The sequence below is a fragment of the Lynx rufus genome, unplaced genomic scaffold, assembly GCF_022079265.1.
Source record: "Lynx rufus isolate CCGP_SWC_20201006 ecotype Redwood Valley unplaced genomic scaffold, mLynRuf1.p SCAF_20, whole genome shotgun sequence".
NCBI classification, from domain to species: domain Eukaryota; kingdom Metazoa; phylum Chordata; class Mammalia; order Carnivora; family Felidae; genus Lynx; species Lynx rufus.
In genome coordinates, this window is record NW_025814835.1 from 21,279,905 (window position 1) to 21,296,703 (window position 16,799).

The following is a 16,799-nucleotide window of genomic DNA, read 5'->3' on the forward strand; positions in this document are numbered from 1 at the left end:
ACTACTCTTTATTCACATTTGTGTACTTTATTTTTGTCTTTAGATTATATCTGCAAAGGTCATAAACTTGAGAACAGGCCTCTTCTAAATCAGTGCTGAGGTATACTTTGGTGTGTTCTAGAAACTTCCTTATGTCTTGCAAATTACAGGATGTCCACAATCTTATATACCCAATTTTTAATCTTGCAGACAAAAGGAGAAAGCAATGAATGGGAAAAACTGACACCTATCAATTTAGTGACTGCACATATCTGCTGTAGGTATGACATCCATAGTCTCATCTCCAAAAAGAAGATGCAAAAACATCTAATCATTACTGAAAACTCTAAAGACTAGCCAGAAGTAGGGGCGCGTGGGTGGCTCAGTCGGTTGGTTAAGCGTCCGACTTTGCTCAGGTCATGATCTTGCGGTTCTTGAGCTCAAGCCCCACATTGGGCTCTGTGCTGACAGCTCAGAGACTGGGGTCTGCCTCGGATTCTGTCTCCCTCTCTCTCTGCCCCTCCCCTGCTCATGCTGTCTCTCTCTGTCTCAAAAATAAACACTAAAAAAAAATTTTTTTTTTTGAAAGACTAGCCAGAAGGAAATGAATTCTTCCATTACTTAGCATTCTAAAAAACCTATCATACTGCCTTTTTGGGGTCCACCCTCCCCTTAATGTACCTGGATGGAGAGTTCCTTCTAGTTCTCTGCAATATGTACACTTCCCTGCCCAACTTCCCACCTGGCCCCTGCCACACCATTCATTATTTCTTGAGTGCCTTCTATCTGCTAGGCAATATAGTAGGTTCTAGCGTACTCAGAAGCATTAACTGAATATACATTGCTTTGGTATTTTTTTAAAAAATCAACTTATTAAACAGTACATAGTACTTCAGCCAAAGATAACTGTATTTTTAATAGAAAGCAGCAGAATTTCTTATTTGGAAGTTTCCTAATGGGCTAAATTTCTTGAGCCATTTCATTATTTCACAGAAAAAAAAATGTTCTTTGCTATATTATAGCAATGATTTAGCTAGCCTATTTTTTACATATAGGTACATATATCTCCCACCCCACCCCTTAATTTATGGGAAATGTACTAACCATGATACTCTTTTTATTGAAAAGCAATATAAAATAGCTTTAGAAATAAGAAGGTCATTTTACATTATTTCTGTTATAAATATTTTTATGTTTTGTGCCAGAATTTACTTCCCATTACTACACTTGCTTTTATCTGGAACATCTTATATTAGATTTCTACATTATTGAATATCTATTAGTGTTTAATTTAGAGGAGCTTAATAAACTGCTAGATCTGAGAACAATGGCCTTTCCTTTGCTTTCTAGACCTTTTTCTGAACATGCTTATTTATGTACAATGTGGAAATCTGATCCTGTTCTCTTCCAGTGTGCCAACAGCTCTTTTTGTACCTCTTCTGGTAGTTCATAGAAAACTTCAGGATCAATGTCAGAAGGAAAGATAATTTTCTCATCAGTAGAATCTTGCTCTCTATTTTCTGGAAGTCCTTCATGATGAGAGACTGTTGCTAGTGGTTCCTTATGGCTATCTGTAGTGCGGTTTGTGGAGAAAAGTTGCTCACTCTGCAAATTTGGAAATGAATGGAAAATAGATACAGCGGGGTTTGTATGTGAAAAGTGAAATCCTTGAGATTCTTTAGGTCCTTGACTCATTTGCTCATCTTTTAATCTACTGTCTAAATAATGTGAATAATCCTTTTGGCTAGACGGAGAAGAGCAACTACTGCTACTTAAACCTGATGTTCCTGGTTCACAGGAAGAAGACATCTGTTTGCTACTGGATAAATGATCTTTAGGATTTAAGGGACTATCTTTCATTTGTTTTGTAGAAAAGAAAGATAATACTCCTCTAGAAGCATGTAATGGACAACTCAAACTTTCTTTGCCTTCAAGTTTTTCTCCAGATTTTCCAGAAAGGATTTCTTCTTGAATATCTACTGGAAGTTCCTTAAAGACTTCTTGGTCAATACCTTCAGAAAGTGACCAGAGTGGGAATTCATCAGTGTCTTTTTCTTTAGAAAAATGTGTAGTATCTAGTGGAGCTTCCCCAGTTCTTGTACTTTCAATTCTTCCAGATGGTAGAAAATCCCAACTTGTTTCTTTGTCTTTGGAAAAATCTTCCACATGAGTGTCTTTCATTTTCTAGAACACAAGGATAACACAGTAGTTTAAGATATCTGGTATCTTTTAAATATTCATACTGCTGAAGCATGACTATAGCCATTATCTGACCAACATGTTTCTATCCTACTCAATAATTTCAATTCTTTTGGCCAGTTCCAAAGAACTAGAGATGATAAATCCACCATAATTAGTCACACTATTGTGTGCATTTTTATTCACTATTCTAGGGAGAGGTTTCCTTCCTAGACAGCATTGAGCCAGAAGATAGGTATGTGTTTGGAAACTTGGAAAGGATCTTAACAATCGTGTTTTCACATTTCCAATTCTGTGGATAAAGGAATGATGGCCTAGAAAATAAATGATTCACCTAAGGGTATCATTCATAAATAAATGAAAGAAAGAAAGAAAGAAAGAAAAGAAAGAAAGAAAGAAAGAAAGAAAGAAAGAAAGAAAGAAAGAAAGAAAGAATCGATGAATCAAGGACTGGTTTTCATACAATCCCTATTCTGAAGTGTAACATTTAACAGAAAGAAAAAAAAATTTTCTATGATAAAAATCCAATGTCAGTATTAAAATGTTAACACTGTTTACATTTACATAAAAATTCAAAAAATATCTTCAGCCCTAATTTGCATAATTTGTCTTTAAATTTTTAAGTTTTTTTTTTTTAATATTTATTTTTGAGAGAGAGAGACAGTGCAAGCAGGGGAGGGGCAGAGAGAAGGACACACAGAATCCAAAGCAGGTTTCAGGTTCTGAGCTGTCAACACAGAGCCCAATGCAGGGCTAGAACCCACGAATGGCAAGATCATGACCTGAGCCAAAGTTGGATAACCAATGAGTCACCCGGGTGCCCCTAATTTGCATAATTTTTCTATGTAAAGTTTTTCACTTAAATTTTCCCTCCAGTTTTGAGCACCATGAAAATGTATTCACAGTCAAATATAACTCAGGAAACATCAATACAACCATAACTTCAAAAAAGTAAAGGAAGAGATCTGGCACACTATATTTACTGTATTCCACTTATATTTACCTAATACCACTATAAATTAAAGTCTTACAATTCTGATTGTACAGATTAAGAAGTAAAAAACAGGGTGCCTGGGTGGCTCAGTCGGTTAAGCATCCAACTTCAGCTCAGGTCACGATCTCACGGCTTGTGAGTTCGAGCCCCACGTCGGGCCCTGTGCCAACAGCTCAGAGCCTGGAGCCTCTTCAGATTCTGTGCTGTGTCTCTCTCTCTGCCCCTCCCCCGCTCACACTCTGTCTCTGGAAAATAAACATTAAAAACAAATTTTTTTAAAGAAGCAAAAAATAAATACCTCCTTAAATTTCAGTTAATAAAGGGAATAAAAGGGTCACAGGAAAAAAGTAATTTGAAGAGGGTACTAATTCATTATTTCTGTAACAGTATTCTGTTCTCATTTTAAACTTAAATGTAAATGAAAATATTACTGAAATTATACTAATTAAACGTTAAAACAAAGAAAATAATAAAATCATTTTAAATTAACAGTTAACTATAGGCAAGAACAATTTAGTAAAATATGATTATTTTCTAAAACATCCCATATTTAGTAACTAGAGGTGTGCTAAATGGCCGTATATATAGGCTTTTGTTTTTAGTCACCTGAAAATATGACTGGCCTCTGCTTCTCTACTGCCACACTCTTAATTTCTACAACTGTAGAATCAGTAGTTGTATTATATCAATCTTGCTATCAAAATTTAATATAATTTTAAAACTAAGAAAATGTAAATACTTTAACAAAACATTGGGGGGACACTGGTAGCTTATGTATAATTTTTTTTATTGTAAATATCTGGAAATATTTTCACATATTAGCTAATCATCATATTCCTCTTTTTGTATCTCTTCTGGTAGTTCATAGAAAATTTCAAGATCAATGTCAAAAGGAAAGGTAATTTTCTCATCAGTAGAATCTTGCGATTTTCTGTTAAGTCTTTCATGATGACAGACTGTTGCTATTAGTTCCTTATGGCTATCTGTAGTGCAGTTTTTGGAGAAAAGTTGCTCCAAACTTTTGGAAGTTAACACTCCCAAAACAAGGAACCTCCACTGTGGTTTTCTCTTTTATCCAGTGATGCTTATGTGATGGGTACAATATACGAGTAAGTCATTTGAACAATATTATCTGGAGGAATTTCTAAATTGTATCTATGGAACACAAACTTAGATTTGTAACTTAACCACACAAATCAAACATTGTACTCACAAAACTGCGCTTGCCAGAGCGGGAAGTTGTCGATAATGATGGTGTTAAATAATAATCAATAGTCCCTTTCTTAGCAGTAGTTAATGCTTTAAGGTTGCAGAGGCACACACTTAAAAGGGTAAGATGAAATGGCATCTTCACATTCACCATATTTCGAAAAAGTTTCATAAGTATATCAACCATTGGAGTCATCGCATCATAATTTCCTAAATAAAATGTTTGACAAGACAATATCTAAGCACACTGTATCATAATCAATATTAAAAGCTTAATCTAATGTATACTGCTTCGATTAAAAAGTTAAAATCTTAAATAGATATCATTGAAAACACCTTGACATTATATACTAAACTGAGCCAACCTAAACACTAAGACAAAATGCCAAATGAGTTAAAGTTTTCAAAAGATTTGAAATACAGGACTTCTGGTTATGGAAGTGTCATGAGGTAAGAAAATCTCCCCATAAAACCGTAATAAAACTTAACAAAATTGGGTGGCTGGGTGGCTGAGTCAGTTGAGTGTCCGACTTCAGATCTGGTCGTGATCTCAAGGTTCGTGAATTCAAGCCCAGCATCGGGCTCTAGATTGACAATGCAGAGCCTACTTTGGATTCTCTCTCTGTCTCTGTCTCCCTCTCTCCGCCCGCCCCCACCATGCTTTTTCTCTAATTAAAAAAACTGGAAAAACAAAACTGAACAAAACTGCCCAAAACAGCCATTTTGAGGGTCTGGAAATGAATGAAAGGCAAATGAACTGAGAACTTAGATAAGAAAGTACGAGACCGCAACCTTACTGGCTGGGATTGTTCATATCTTCACACAGCAATCCTGCCAGGTGAGGCTGGCTGTGAAAGCCAGCAGCTCTGTTGCCAGAAAGGACAGACTTGATTTGAGGCAGAGGCAGAAGCCCAGTGAAGTGAATAAACCTGGTAGGAAACAAATGGGGAAACTGCATAGCACTCTAGCCTGAGGTTGTAGTTGTGACTGGAATGAGCAAAAACATCAGTGGACCAGCCATAAATTTACCCAGGAGATCTGGAAATGAGAGAGCCATAGAGGGACTGGATAAGCTCTCCTCCCAACCCAGCCGACTGGGACACTGCATGCACATGAAGGGGAGGCCAGAGAAGGCCCAGCTCTCCACACGGGACTGAACAGAATGGCAACCAACATACACAGAAGATGCAAGTGGGCTACAGAAAATAAAATCCCCTAAGGCAGAGCTGAAAATGGCCTCACTTTTTTTTTCTTTTTTTTTAATTTTAGAGGGAGAAAGAGAGAGGGCATAAGCTGGGGAGAGGGACAGCGGGAGGGGGAGAGAGGGAGGGGGAGAGAGAGAGACAGAGAGAGAGAGAGAGACAGAGAGAGAGAGAGAGACAGAGAATCCCAAACAGGTTCCATGCTCAGCGCAGAGCTCCATCCTATGACCCTGGGATCATGACCTATGCTGAAATCAAGTCAGATGTTCAAACAACTGAGCAACCCCGGCACCCTGAAAATGGCTTAATTTTGTAAAGTGCTCTCCAACCCATGCACTTATCTACTGACAGAAGGTAGAAGCCTTTTAGGCTCTAGCATTCAGGCAAAAGCTTTGACCAGTCATTGGCTAACTACTAAACTATGTAGACACAGGGGTAGCCTAGAAGCCAAAATAAATTTTTTTTATTTAAATTAAAAAAGAAAAAGAAAGCTAAGCAGAGAAATCAGAGGCTACAAATCACAGGGGAGGTAGATTCTGTGGCTTAAGTTCAGACAAGTTAGAAAAGAAAAAGGCGGGTGGGGGGGGCGGGGAGCCCACAGGAAAAAAAATCCAAATCTAGAGTTGCTAAAACCCATTATCTGAAATGTCCATTTTTCAAACAAAATATTACAATACATAAAGAAACAGGAGTGTGATCTAGTCAGGAGGAAAAAGCAGTCGATAGAAATTGACTTTGAGTTGGATTTAGCAGACTTCAAAGCTGCTACCGTGGACATGTTCAAAGAATTAAAGAAATCTATTTTAAGGAATTAAAGTAAAATATGATAGACTACCAAGAAAGGAGAATCTCATAAGGAAACAGAATCAAACACACAAATAAACAAAGCGAATAGCAAATCTAGAGTTAAAATTACAGTAATCAAAACAAATAAAATCACTAGATGGGCAACAGTGGTTTGGATAGCTGAATCAAGAGAACTTGAAGGCAACTCAATAGAAATTATCCAATCTTGGGGTGCCTGGCTGCCTCAGTAGAGCATGAGACTCTTGACTTTAGGGTTCTAAGTTTGAGCCCCACATTGGGTATAGAAATTACTTCAAAAAATAAAAATCTTAAAAAAAAAAAAAAAAGAAATCCAATCTGAAAAAGGAGAGAAAAAAGACTGAAGAAAAAATTAACAGAATTGCACATATCTGTAGGACACTATCAAGCATATCAACATATTCACAATGAGAATCGCAGAGGAGATGAGAGGGAAAAAAGGGCAAGAAAGAGTTTTTGAAGAAATAAGAGCCTAAAATTCTGCAAATTTCATTAAAAAATTAATCTACAGAATCAAGAAGCTCAATAAATCCCAAGTAAGAAAAACACAAAGATTCCATGCTTTTAGACACATCATGGTCAAACTGCTGAAAAACAAAGAGACAAATGACCCATCACATGAAGGAGAATAACAATACAATTGTTGTTATAGTACAGTACAACTCAGCTCCAAATTCACCCTTCAGTACCTGCTCTGATAATGCTTAGACTCTTTAAAATTTTCTACATTGAATATGATACTAAGTTTTGTCATTAGAGAACACCAGAAGACCACTAAAGGAGAAAGGCAGCTTCTCTTCCTGGATGTATTGCCATTTAATTTTTCTTGCTTCCATTCATTACATGGTTTGTTGGTAGTACATGTGGGCACATCTAATAGTGCTTGCCATATCACAGACATGTGGAATGCCCAGTCCCTAAGCAACCTCGAGCCCAAGCCTGAGCTTAGTGACTATGTACCATGGCACTACCAACTCAAACACCATACCTACCAGGAAGTGCCCCAACTCATTCTGCACACTCACCTAACTGCCTTAACTTAGGTGGTTGCTTCCTCCAGCTCTTCCTATGCAGGCACCATCCCTTCCACCTTTGCACTAGCAGAATACAGATTTCTTCAGCACAAGCGGCCACTAGCCTCAGCTTGCCTGCATCCTAAAAGGTTGGTAACAGAAGCCCTCCCAACATGAACACTGCATACTCCAACTCATGCACTGCCTCACCAGTAAGCAAGCTCCCACCATCCCAACTCCTTCTGTGTGTCCACCAGCTATCCACAGATCAGAGGATGGTTTTCTCCTCACCCAGTAACTATGGACCAGCTCTGGGCCAGAGAATTCAAAGGATTTCTCTACCATCCAATGTTCTGCAACCACACCTTCTCCTTGAGGGGTAGGGGGACTCTCCTTTCCAAGTTTGTCCTTCCCTGAGTACTTTTCCTCAGTCCTTGGGTACCTCTTAAAGGACAGTGCAGAGCCTGCTTGGGATTCTCTCCCTCCCTCTCTCTCTGCCCCTCCCCGATGTGTGCACTCTCTCTCTCCTTCTTACAATAAATAAACATTAAAAAACAAACAAAAAAAGAGTTCTCTTTATACCTTTAGAGTCACTCCCCATCATAGTTTAATAATTTTGTGAAACTTTCTCTATGCAAATTTTTGTGTGGTTTTCTCTCTTGATTGGAAGGAGACTGATAACACTATTAATAGAAAACTCTTTCCTCACCATAAATAATGGAAACCAGAAGACAAGAGAATAGTATATTCACAATATGGAAGGTAAAACTGTCAAGAATTATATATCCGGACAAATCGTCATTCAAAAATGCTACGTTGGTAGAGTTTTCCATACATTTTAGTTACGGAGAATGGTTTGATAGTGTTGCTCAACTCTTCATTTCAAACATAAATGGTGCATTTTCCAGGACAGACCATATGCTAGGCAATAAAATTAGACTCAATAATCTGAACAGACTGAAAATACTCAAAATATGTTCTCTGATCAATATGAAATTAAAGTAGAAGTCAACAACAGAATGAAATTTGGGAAACCATCAAATACTTGGAAATTAAACAAATTTCTAAACAAGATTGGGGTCAAAGAAGAAATCACAAGGATATTAGAAGTAATTTTGACCTTAATGAAAAGGAAATAAAACAAAAATTATGGAATAAAGCTAAAGCACTACTAAGAGGAAATGTATAATTTTAAACTTGAATTATTAGAAAATAAAGCTGTATAAAATAAATAATGTAAGCTTCCATTTTAAGAAACCAGAGGGGGAAAGGCAAATTAAACTTAAAGCAAGAAAAAAGAAGGCAATAACAAAGACAGGGCAAAAATACATGAAATAGAAAGTAGAAAAACAACACAGAAATCAGCGATAACAAAAGTTGGATCTTAGAAAAGACCAATAAAACCTGAATAAGGCCTCACTGAGATAAACCTCTGCTAGAATGATAAAGAAAAAAAGAGAATACATGAATTACCAAAATCAGGAATGAAAGAGGAGACATCACTATAGATCCTACAAAAATTAGAAGGATAATAAAAGAATACTGACAACCTCATGCCAACAAATTAGACATCTTGGATGAAATGGATACATTCCTGTAAGATTAAAAATTACTAAAACTGACTCAAAATAAATACAAAATTTGAATAAACTTAAAACAAATACACAAATCAAATCCTATTTTAAAATCTTCCCACAAACAAAAGCCCAGGATCATGTATAGCCAAAAGAATTTCAAAAAAGAACAAAGCTGGAGAACTTACACTACTTAATTTCAAAACTTACAACAAAGTATCAGGGTAGCACTGGTAGAAGGATAACCATATAAATCAATGGACTAAGCATATAAACAAAGAAACACTTCTGTTGTCAGTTTTTAACAAAGGTGCCATGACAATTCAAGAGAGAAAGAGGAGTCTATTTAACAAATTCTGTTGGAACAACTGGATATCCATATACAAAAGAATGAACTAAGATCCTTACACCATACATAAATATTTACTCAAAGTGGATCTAAGTGTAAAGCTTAAAACTATAAATTTTTTTAAAATTTTTTGAAATGTTTATTTGCGAGAGAGAGAGAGAGAGAGAGAGAGGGAGGGAGGAAGGGGCAGAGAGAATTCCAAGCAGGCTCCCGGCTGTCAGCACAGAACCCAACGTGGAGCTCAAACTCACGAACTGTGAGATCATGACCTGAGCCAAAACCAAGAGTCAGACGTTTAACTGACTGAGCCACCCAGGTGCCCTTTTTTTTTTTTTTTTAAGTTTATTTATTTATTTTGAGAGAAAGCACAAGCAGGGGAGTGGCAAAGAAAGAGGGAGTGAGAGAGAATCCCAAGCAGGCTCTGAATTTCATGCTGAGCCTGACGCAGGGCTCAGTTTCACAACTGTGAGATAATGACCTGAGCCAAAATCAAGAGTTAGACACTCAACCGACTGAGCCACCCAGGTGCCCCTAAAACTATACATTTCTTTTTTTTTTTTTTAATATTTTTTTAAATGTTTACTTATTTTGAGAGAGAGAGCATGCACGAGCAGGCAGAGAGAAAGGAAGAGAGAAAACCAAGCAGGTTCTGCACTGTCAGCACAGAGCCTGAGGTGGGCTCAATCTAACAAACCATGAGTTCATGACCTGACCCCAAATCAAGAGTCGGATGCTTAATAGACTGAGCCACCTAGGCACCCCAAAACTATACATTTCTAAAAGAAAACACAGGAGGAAATATCTGTGACTTTTGGGTTAGGCGAAGAATTTTTACATAGACCACCAAAAGCATTATCTATAAAAGAAAAAAAAAACCCAAAACACAATGAAATACTACTACAAGGCCACAAGAATGACTATAATAAAATACACCAACTTATATTAACATGCAAAAAGCTATAATTTGTATATCATTATATATACATAATCATTATATCATTATATATACATTCTGCTCAAGAAAGTGTACCTAAAATAATGGAATAGATACCCTATAACAAAGAGAAGATATATCTTATCCAACCTAAAAGTATACCAAAGCAACTAGTATAAATAAATGAATGATGAAGTAAACGTCCTAAAAAATTAAGACTTTTGATTTCAATTGAAAAAATTACTTTTTTCTCTTATTTCAGTTTGTAAAACTCTGAATTCTTATAATGATTATGTATGTGAATACTTTTATAATTTACTATAATTTAAAATAATTATTTTTTAATGTTAAAACTATGGCACTATGCCAGATACCATTTCTGTATGAAAATTATAAATGCTAGATAAATACCTGGAGATGTTTCCTCTACTTTTTGGAAAAAATATTAGTATTGGAAACATTAAAGAAATTAAACAGAAAGGAAAAAAAAGGAACCGACAATACTAAGTGTGAAGAGAATATGAAAGCCTAGAACCTTCATGCATTCTTGGTAAGAATATAAATGTTTATACTCACTTCAGAAAACTGTTTGGCAGTTTCTTAAAAGTTCAACTTAACATACAACCCACCAGTTCCACTCTCTGTAATCTACCCAAGACAAACAAAACCATATATCTGCCCAATGAATTGCATGCAAATGTTCATAGCACCATTTTTCATAATAGCCAAAAAATGGAAACGACCTAAATGCCCATAAAGAAGTTATCTTGAATCATGTAACACATTATCATAGTTTTGTTTTCTCTGTACTTGGGGAACACTGTTAACTGCAGCTTTATTTTTATTATCTATTAAAAAACAACAAACAACAAAGTCGTTCTGTGAAAATTCCTGATATAATGAAGGTATTTAATAGCTAACTAACTCCCTGTGAAGACTCTCCATCTTTGGGCCATATTGCTAATTCAAAGTTTTTGTTTTTGTTTTTTTAAGAGTTCAATCTGCCAATTAAATTATTAGAGAAATATCCCAAACCTGTCCCTAACTTCTGAATTACATGCGATGGAATAGGGCACTGACGACTCTCACGGCTACAGTGATTCTCAGGTGAATACCGACGGATTACTAATCTTATTGTATGTGGCTTCCTTCCATCTTGGCATACTCTAAAAGTAAAGAGAAAGTGGAAACAAGGAATCAGAAAAGTATTACTTAAAGTTTTTTTTTTTTTGAACCTAAGGGTATCACCGTAACAATTATAAACATAGTTGATAACTAGGCAGGAAGCAATACAAGTGTCTGAATAATCACCAAGTCTATGCACCAAAGCTCTGAAATCTTAAATGTTAAGGCTCTCAGGCCTCACTCAGAATTGAGGGCAATCAGAAAAGAAGAGAAATAAGGTACAATTACATAATTATAACAAGCCATTTTTATAATTCAAATCCAAACATAAGTGAAAGCAATATATTAAAAGCAGCAGGAAATTTAAGAAACTAAGAGAATCATTCACTGACAGGCAAATACATGAAAAATGACAGATTTTTTACACAGGAAAAAAGGATTACAAAAAGAAAAAAATTTTAATGAGATAATTTTGTCAAAAAGCACTCCCTGAAAAGATCCAAGGAGACAGTAATACCACCATTATATGGCAAATTAGAGTAATAACTTGAAAGACCAATTATATGCCACATTTAAGAAAATAAGTACACGTACATGCATCTTAAAAAGTGTTTCATTCAAATGGTCTTGGTTTTAGTGTTGAAAATAAAAGTTTTAATGAGATACAAAATTCACTTAAAAAGCAGAAAATCTAATTACTAGAATAAATGTCATTAAAAAATAATATTTTCCTTTTTATATGTATGGCAATGTATTAAAAATCACAAACACAAAATACAAATATTGTACATTGTTAAACATACTCAAATTGAATTCTGAACTAGAAAATTTGGATTTTTGTAAAAAATAATTTTTTCTCTTATTTTTCTTTCGCAAGACTTGATTGTTGCCTTACTAAAATAATAAGATATCTTAAATGGTTCCTGTAAACACATCACTAGTTTAAATACCTTCCAGTTAAGCATCTTCTACTAAGTCATTATTCAAAGAGTCTGACTTGGTTCCTATAACTAATTAAGACATATTAAGAAAAGGTCATATTCTAAGCAAGCTTAAACTAGTGCCCAGAGGATGGGTTAAAAGTTATGTGATTTTAGAGGCATCTGGGTGGTTGAGTCGGTTGAGTATCTGACTTTGGCTCAGGTCATGATCCCACGGTTAGTGAGTTCAAGTCCCAAGTAGGGATGTGTGCTGACAGCTCGGAGCCTGGAGCGTGCTTTGGATTCTGTGTCTCCCTCACTCTCTGCCCCTTCCCCACTTGCGTGTGCTCGAGCTTGCGCTCTCTCTCTCTCAAAAATAAGCATTAAAAAAAGTTATAAAAAAATTCTATGATTTTACACCTCTTACATAGCTATACCATTAGTTATCATATACTCTTCTAGAAAAAAAACACATTCACACAAACACAATTATTTTTTTGCCCGTCACATAGATGGTATGATATCTCAGTCACTGAAATAAGGGGCCATGGTGTAGAGGGAGTGGCAAGCAGAGATAAGGAGAAACGGTTCACAGTTTCTCAGTAATTCACAGTAATTTTTTTTTTAAGTTTATGTTATTTTGAAAGAGACAGAGAGAAAACATGGGTGGGGGGGGGCGGGTGCAGGGAGAGAGAGAGAGAATCCCAAGCAGGCTTTGCACTCCACACTGAACCCAATGCAGGGCTCAATCTCACAATGGTAAGATCATAACCAGAGTCAAAATCAAAAGTCAGACATTTAATCGGCTGAGCCACCTATAGGTGGTAATTACAGGTTTAAAGCATCTAGTCTCATTTCTGGGCTGATTCTTCTGGGCTGTAAAATTTCTGTGGCTTCTCTACCTGCAGAACTCTTGCCAATGGCCCGGCATTTCACAGCAGTCCTCCGTTTAGCTGAAGCAAAGTGGATGACCCAGTTTCAGCAGCATACTTACAGGCCCAGCCTGAGTTATATCACCGGAGCTGGGTCATTCAGCCAGCCACAGCCCAGGCAGCAAACCATGCGCTCTGGCTCTGCTCAAGACATGAGAACCACACAGCAGGTGACAGCAAAGCTGTAGGAAATTTTCCCTCATCAGTTTACTGACACTTACAGTCATCTAAAACCTTTCTCTCTAGTCATAGTTACAGTCATTACAGAAGCACAGATACCCAAAAGTGTTAGACCCCTGACACCTTACTTTGAGAAATCAAAGAAATGGGAGGCAAAGAGATCATACTCTTGTATGGAATACTGAGAAATAGATATATGATAGGAAAGGAGCATCAGAAACTAAACATCTTGTTCCATTTATGCTATGCTATTCGTACACTCCTAATCCCAGCTGACACTTTCATGTCCTTCCAGACCAGTGCCCCGCACACACTGCCCTCACTCTCCCTGCTCACGCATAGCCCCACTTAGCTATTCCTTTGTCTGACTCCATTTTATTTCACACACTCTGAGGCAAAGGAGATAGAAGCGTTCTTCTACTCTCTCCATCACTGTTCGTCTGAATAATTTCCTAACCTCAATCATCACAAATTTGTAGGTGTAGAGATTCTAGATATCCATAAAACCCTCTTAGATAACCATGAGCAGCTTAAGATCCAAAGGATAATCACAATGTTACTAAAATTAAAACTAATGTAAACGGATTAAATTTAGTTAAGAGTATATGTCCCTATATTTGCAACAGTTTATAATGTAGAGAAATTCAATGATAAATGATCACTCTTTATGCTGTTCGGTCTCTAGTTATTCTATAAATTCTAAGAACATCAAGTTTACTTTCTATATACTTTACACAGAATATATAGGATGATATGGCAAAATGGAAAATCACCTGTTCAAAAGACTGGCAAGTAGTTCTTCAATCTTATTTTTAGCTTCAACTTCCGATGAACATTTTTTAAATGAATCCTCTTCACTAAAGGACTACCAAAGAAGCACAAATAGGGATTACTATAAACCCAAATAAGCAAGTCCAGTTATGAGCGTGGATGTCAAATATTCAGTACATTCTTTACTAACTTCCCTCTGGTGCTCAGTTTGAGCCATTTAGTTCGCTTCTGTATGAGCTCTTTTTATCTGCAAGTTACTGTACTCCACTAGAAAGCTCGCTGGAAGTCAAGAAAATTATAAAGCTCTACTACCTGGGGCGCCTGGGAGGCTCACTTGGTTAAGTGTCCGACTCTTGATTTCGACGCATGTCATGATCTCACCGTTCATGAGTTTGAGCCGATTCGGGCTCTGCACTGACACCACAGAGCCTGCTCGGGACTCTCCATCTCCCCTCCCCTGCTCATGCGTGTGTACGTGTGTGTGCGCACGCATGCATGCTCTCTCTCCCTCTCTCTCATGATAAACAACAACAACCAAAAGCTCTAGTACCAACTCCAACCTTTATTCTATGATTACAGTAAAGCTCTTGATCTCCTAGCACTTGAATTTGAGTTTAACCTTGGACATGTTACTTAACCTTTCTAAAGTACATTATCCTTATCAATTTTTTTGTAATGTTTGTTTTTGAGAGATAATTGTAATTATTTAGTAACAATTTACTGAGTAATTATTTTTCAGAGAGAGACAGCGCAAGCAGGGAAAGGGCAGAGAGGGAAGAAGACACAAATCCAAAGCAGGCTCCAGGCTCTGAGCTGCCAGCACAGAGTCCGACTCAGGGCTTGAACTCACTAACCGTGAGATCATGACCTGGGCCGAAGTTGAACACCTAACTGACTGAGCTACCCAGGCGCCCCCAGTATCCTCATCTTAAAAAAAGAAAGAGAGAGGGAAAAGGTTTGAACAAATAATAGTACTACCTACCTCAAAGCTTTGTTGTAAAGATTAAATGGGCTAAGGTATGTAAAGCACTTAGTAAAGTGCCTGTCACATAGGAAAAAAAAATCAATGTTAACTGGGTGATTATACCTGTCTCTATATTTCTTAAATCATTAGACTACTCAGAAAACAAGATTTCTTAAAAACTGAAATATTTTAGCTAATGTATACAATAAAGTCTGTTAAAAATTAAGTGGCATTTAATCAAGGTAGCTAACTTGAGGCTGAAATACTAATTCTTAGATTCAATTTAAAAATATTTACTAATCTAATAAATTAGCCTTCTCATAGGAAAGTGATCATGTACTCAACCTAGTAAGCAAATTAGAATAGTAAGAACATAGTACTAAAACCAGAAATCTTTATCTCAAATAATGTGCCAACAATTACAATAAATATCATTATCACATACCTGAGGTGGTCCTGAGGGTGTCACAGGAGAGTTATCCTCTCCAAAACTGAGCTTCTGAATACGCTGTGCAACTGATATTCCTAATTCCTTTTCTAGTATTTTGGATGAAAAGGTTTGGAGATCATGCACACTTCTGATACCCAGAGCTTCAAGACGTTTGGTAGTTTTATAGCCAATACCTAGGCAAAAAAGAAATACACACAGTGTTATAGTAGCTTTTCTCCTTAAAATAAAGCTAATTCAAGTATATATAATACACATCTTTCAATACCATCAAACACATCTTTCAATACCATAACGAATATTGTGCTAGGATTAAATTTTATTGAAAATTAGGCTGTCCTTCTTCTATTCAGGGTCTCTTAAATGAACCACTTCCAAAACCTAACAACCCTAGTACAACATAATGAATATGGAGATAACCAAGAAATGCTGTCTTGATAAAATGAAGTATTTATCACCTGTTATATAACACTTTGGAAGTATTCAAGAGTCATGGTTATTATTTATGCAAAGAAAGACTGTCACTAAATAAAATTAATTAGCATGTGCTTACTAGCTAATCTGACTCCTGCATATATCACACATTTATCCACAAGTCGTATCTGCCAATATTTACTTGCCCAAATACAAGAGCCATAAAGCAAATAAATAAAAAAATCTACTCATTGGCAAAACTCCTAGCAAAAGTTGTTGCACTAACACTCAGTCATAGTTTATCACCTTACCTGAGATGCTCAGGTAATTTAGTGCCCCTTTCTCTTTTTTTAAATATTTATTTATTTATTGGGGGTGGGGGGGGGGGAAGGACAGCATGCCAGAGAGTGTAAGTGGGGGAAGGGCAGAGACAGAAGGAGAGAGGGAGAGAGCTGTCAGCTGGAAGTCCGAAGTAGGGTCTATCCCACAAACTGCGAGATCATGACCTGAGCTGAAATTCAGACGCTTAACCGACTTAGCCATCCAAGCACCCCTCTCCCAATTAAAAAAAAAGAAAAAATTAATTCTACAGTCTTCTGATTTCCCTGCACAGTAAAAGAGGTAAATCAAAGCCAACTGGTATGGAGGGGAAATTATTAAAGTGGAGTAACAGGAGGGCGCCTGGGTGGCTCAGTTGGTTAAGCATCCAACTTCAGCTCAGGTCACGATCTCGCAGTCCGTGAGTTCAAGCCCCGCGTCGGGCTCTG

At 36.8% G+C, this 16,799-nt stretch overlaps 1 protein-coding gene across 5 annotated transcripts in view; it reads right to left on the reverse strand.

The window, feature by feature from the left end:
• Positions 1-1,079: 1,079 nt before the first annotated feature.
• POLI (DNA polymerase iota) overlaps positions 1,080-16,799 on the reverse strand; it is a 28,833-nt gene continuing 13,113 nt past the window's right edge. For all 5 annotated transcript variants that reach the window (XM_047086259.1, XM_047086256.1, XM_047086258.1 and 2 more), the window contains 5 exons: positions 15,616-15,794; positions 14,209-14,300; positions 11,314-11,444; positions 4,386-4,591; positions 1,080-2,163 (listed from right to left, as the gene is read on the reverse strand). In XM_047086259.1, coding sequence (XP_046942215.1) covers positions 1,348-2,163; positions 4,386-4,591; positions 11,314-11,444; positions 14,209-14,300; positions 15,616-15,794 — 1,424 coding nt within the window. In that variant the 3' untranslated portion in view covers positions 1,080-1,347. The remainder of the gene's footprint in view (positions 2,164-4,385; positions 4,592-11,313; positions 11,445-14,208; positions 14,301-15,615; positions 15,795-16,799) is intronic.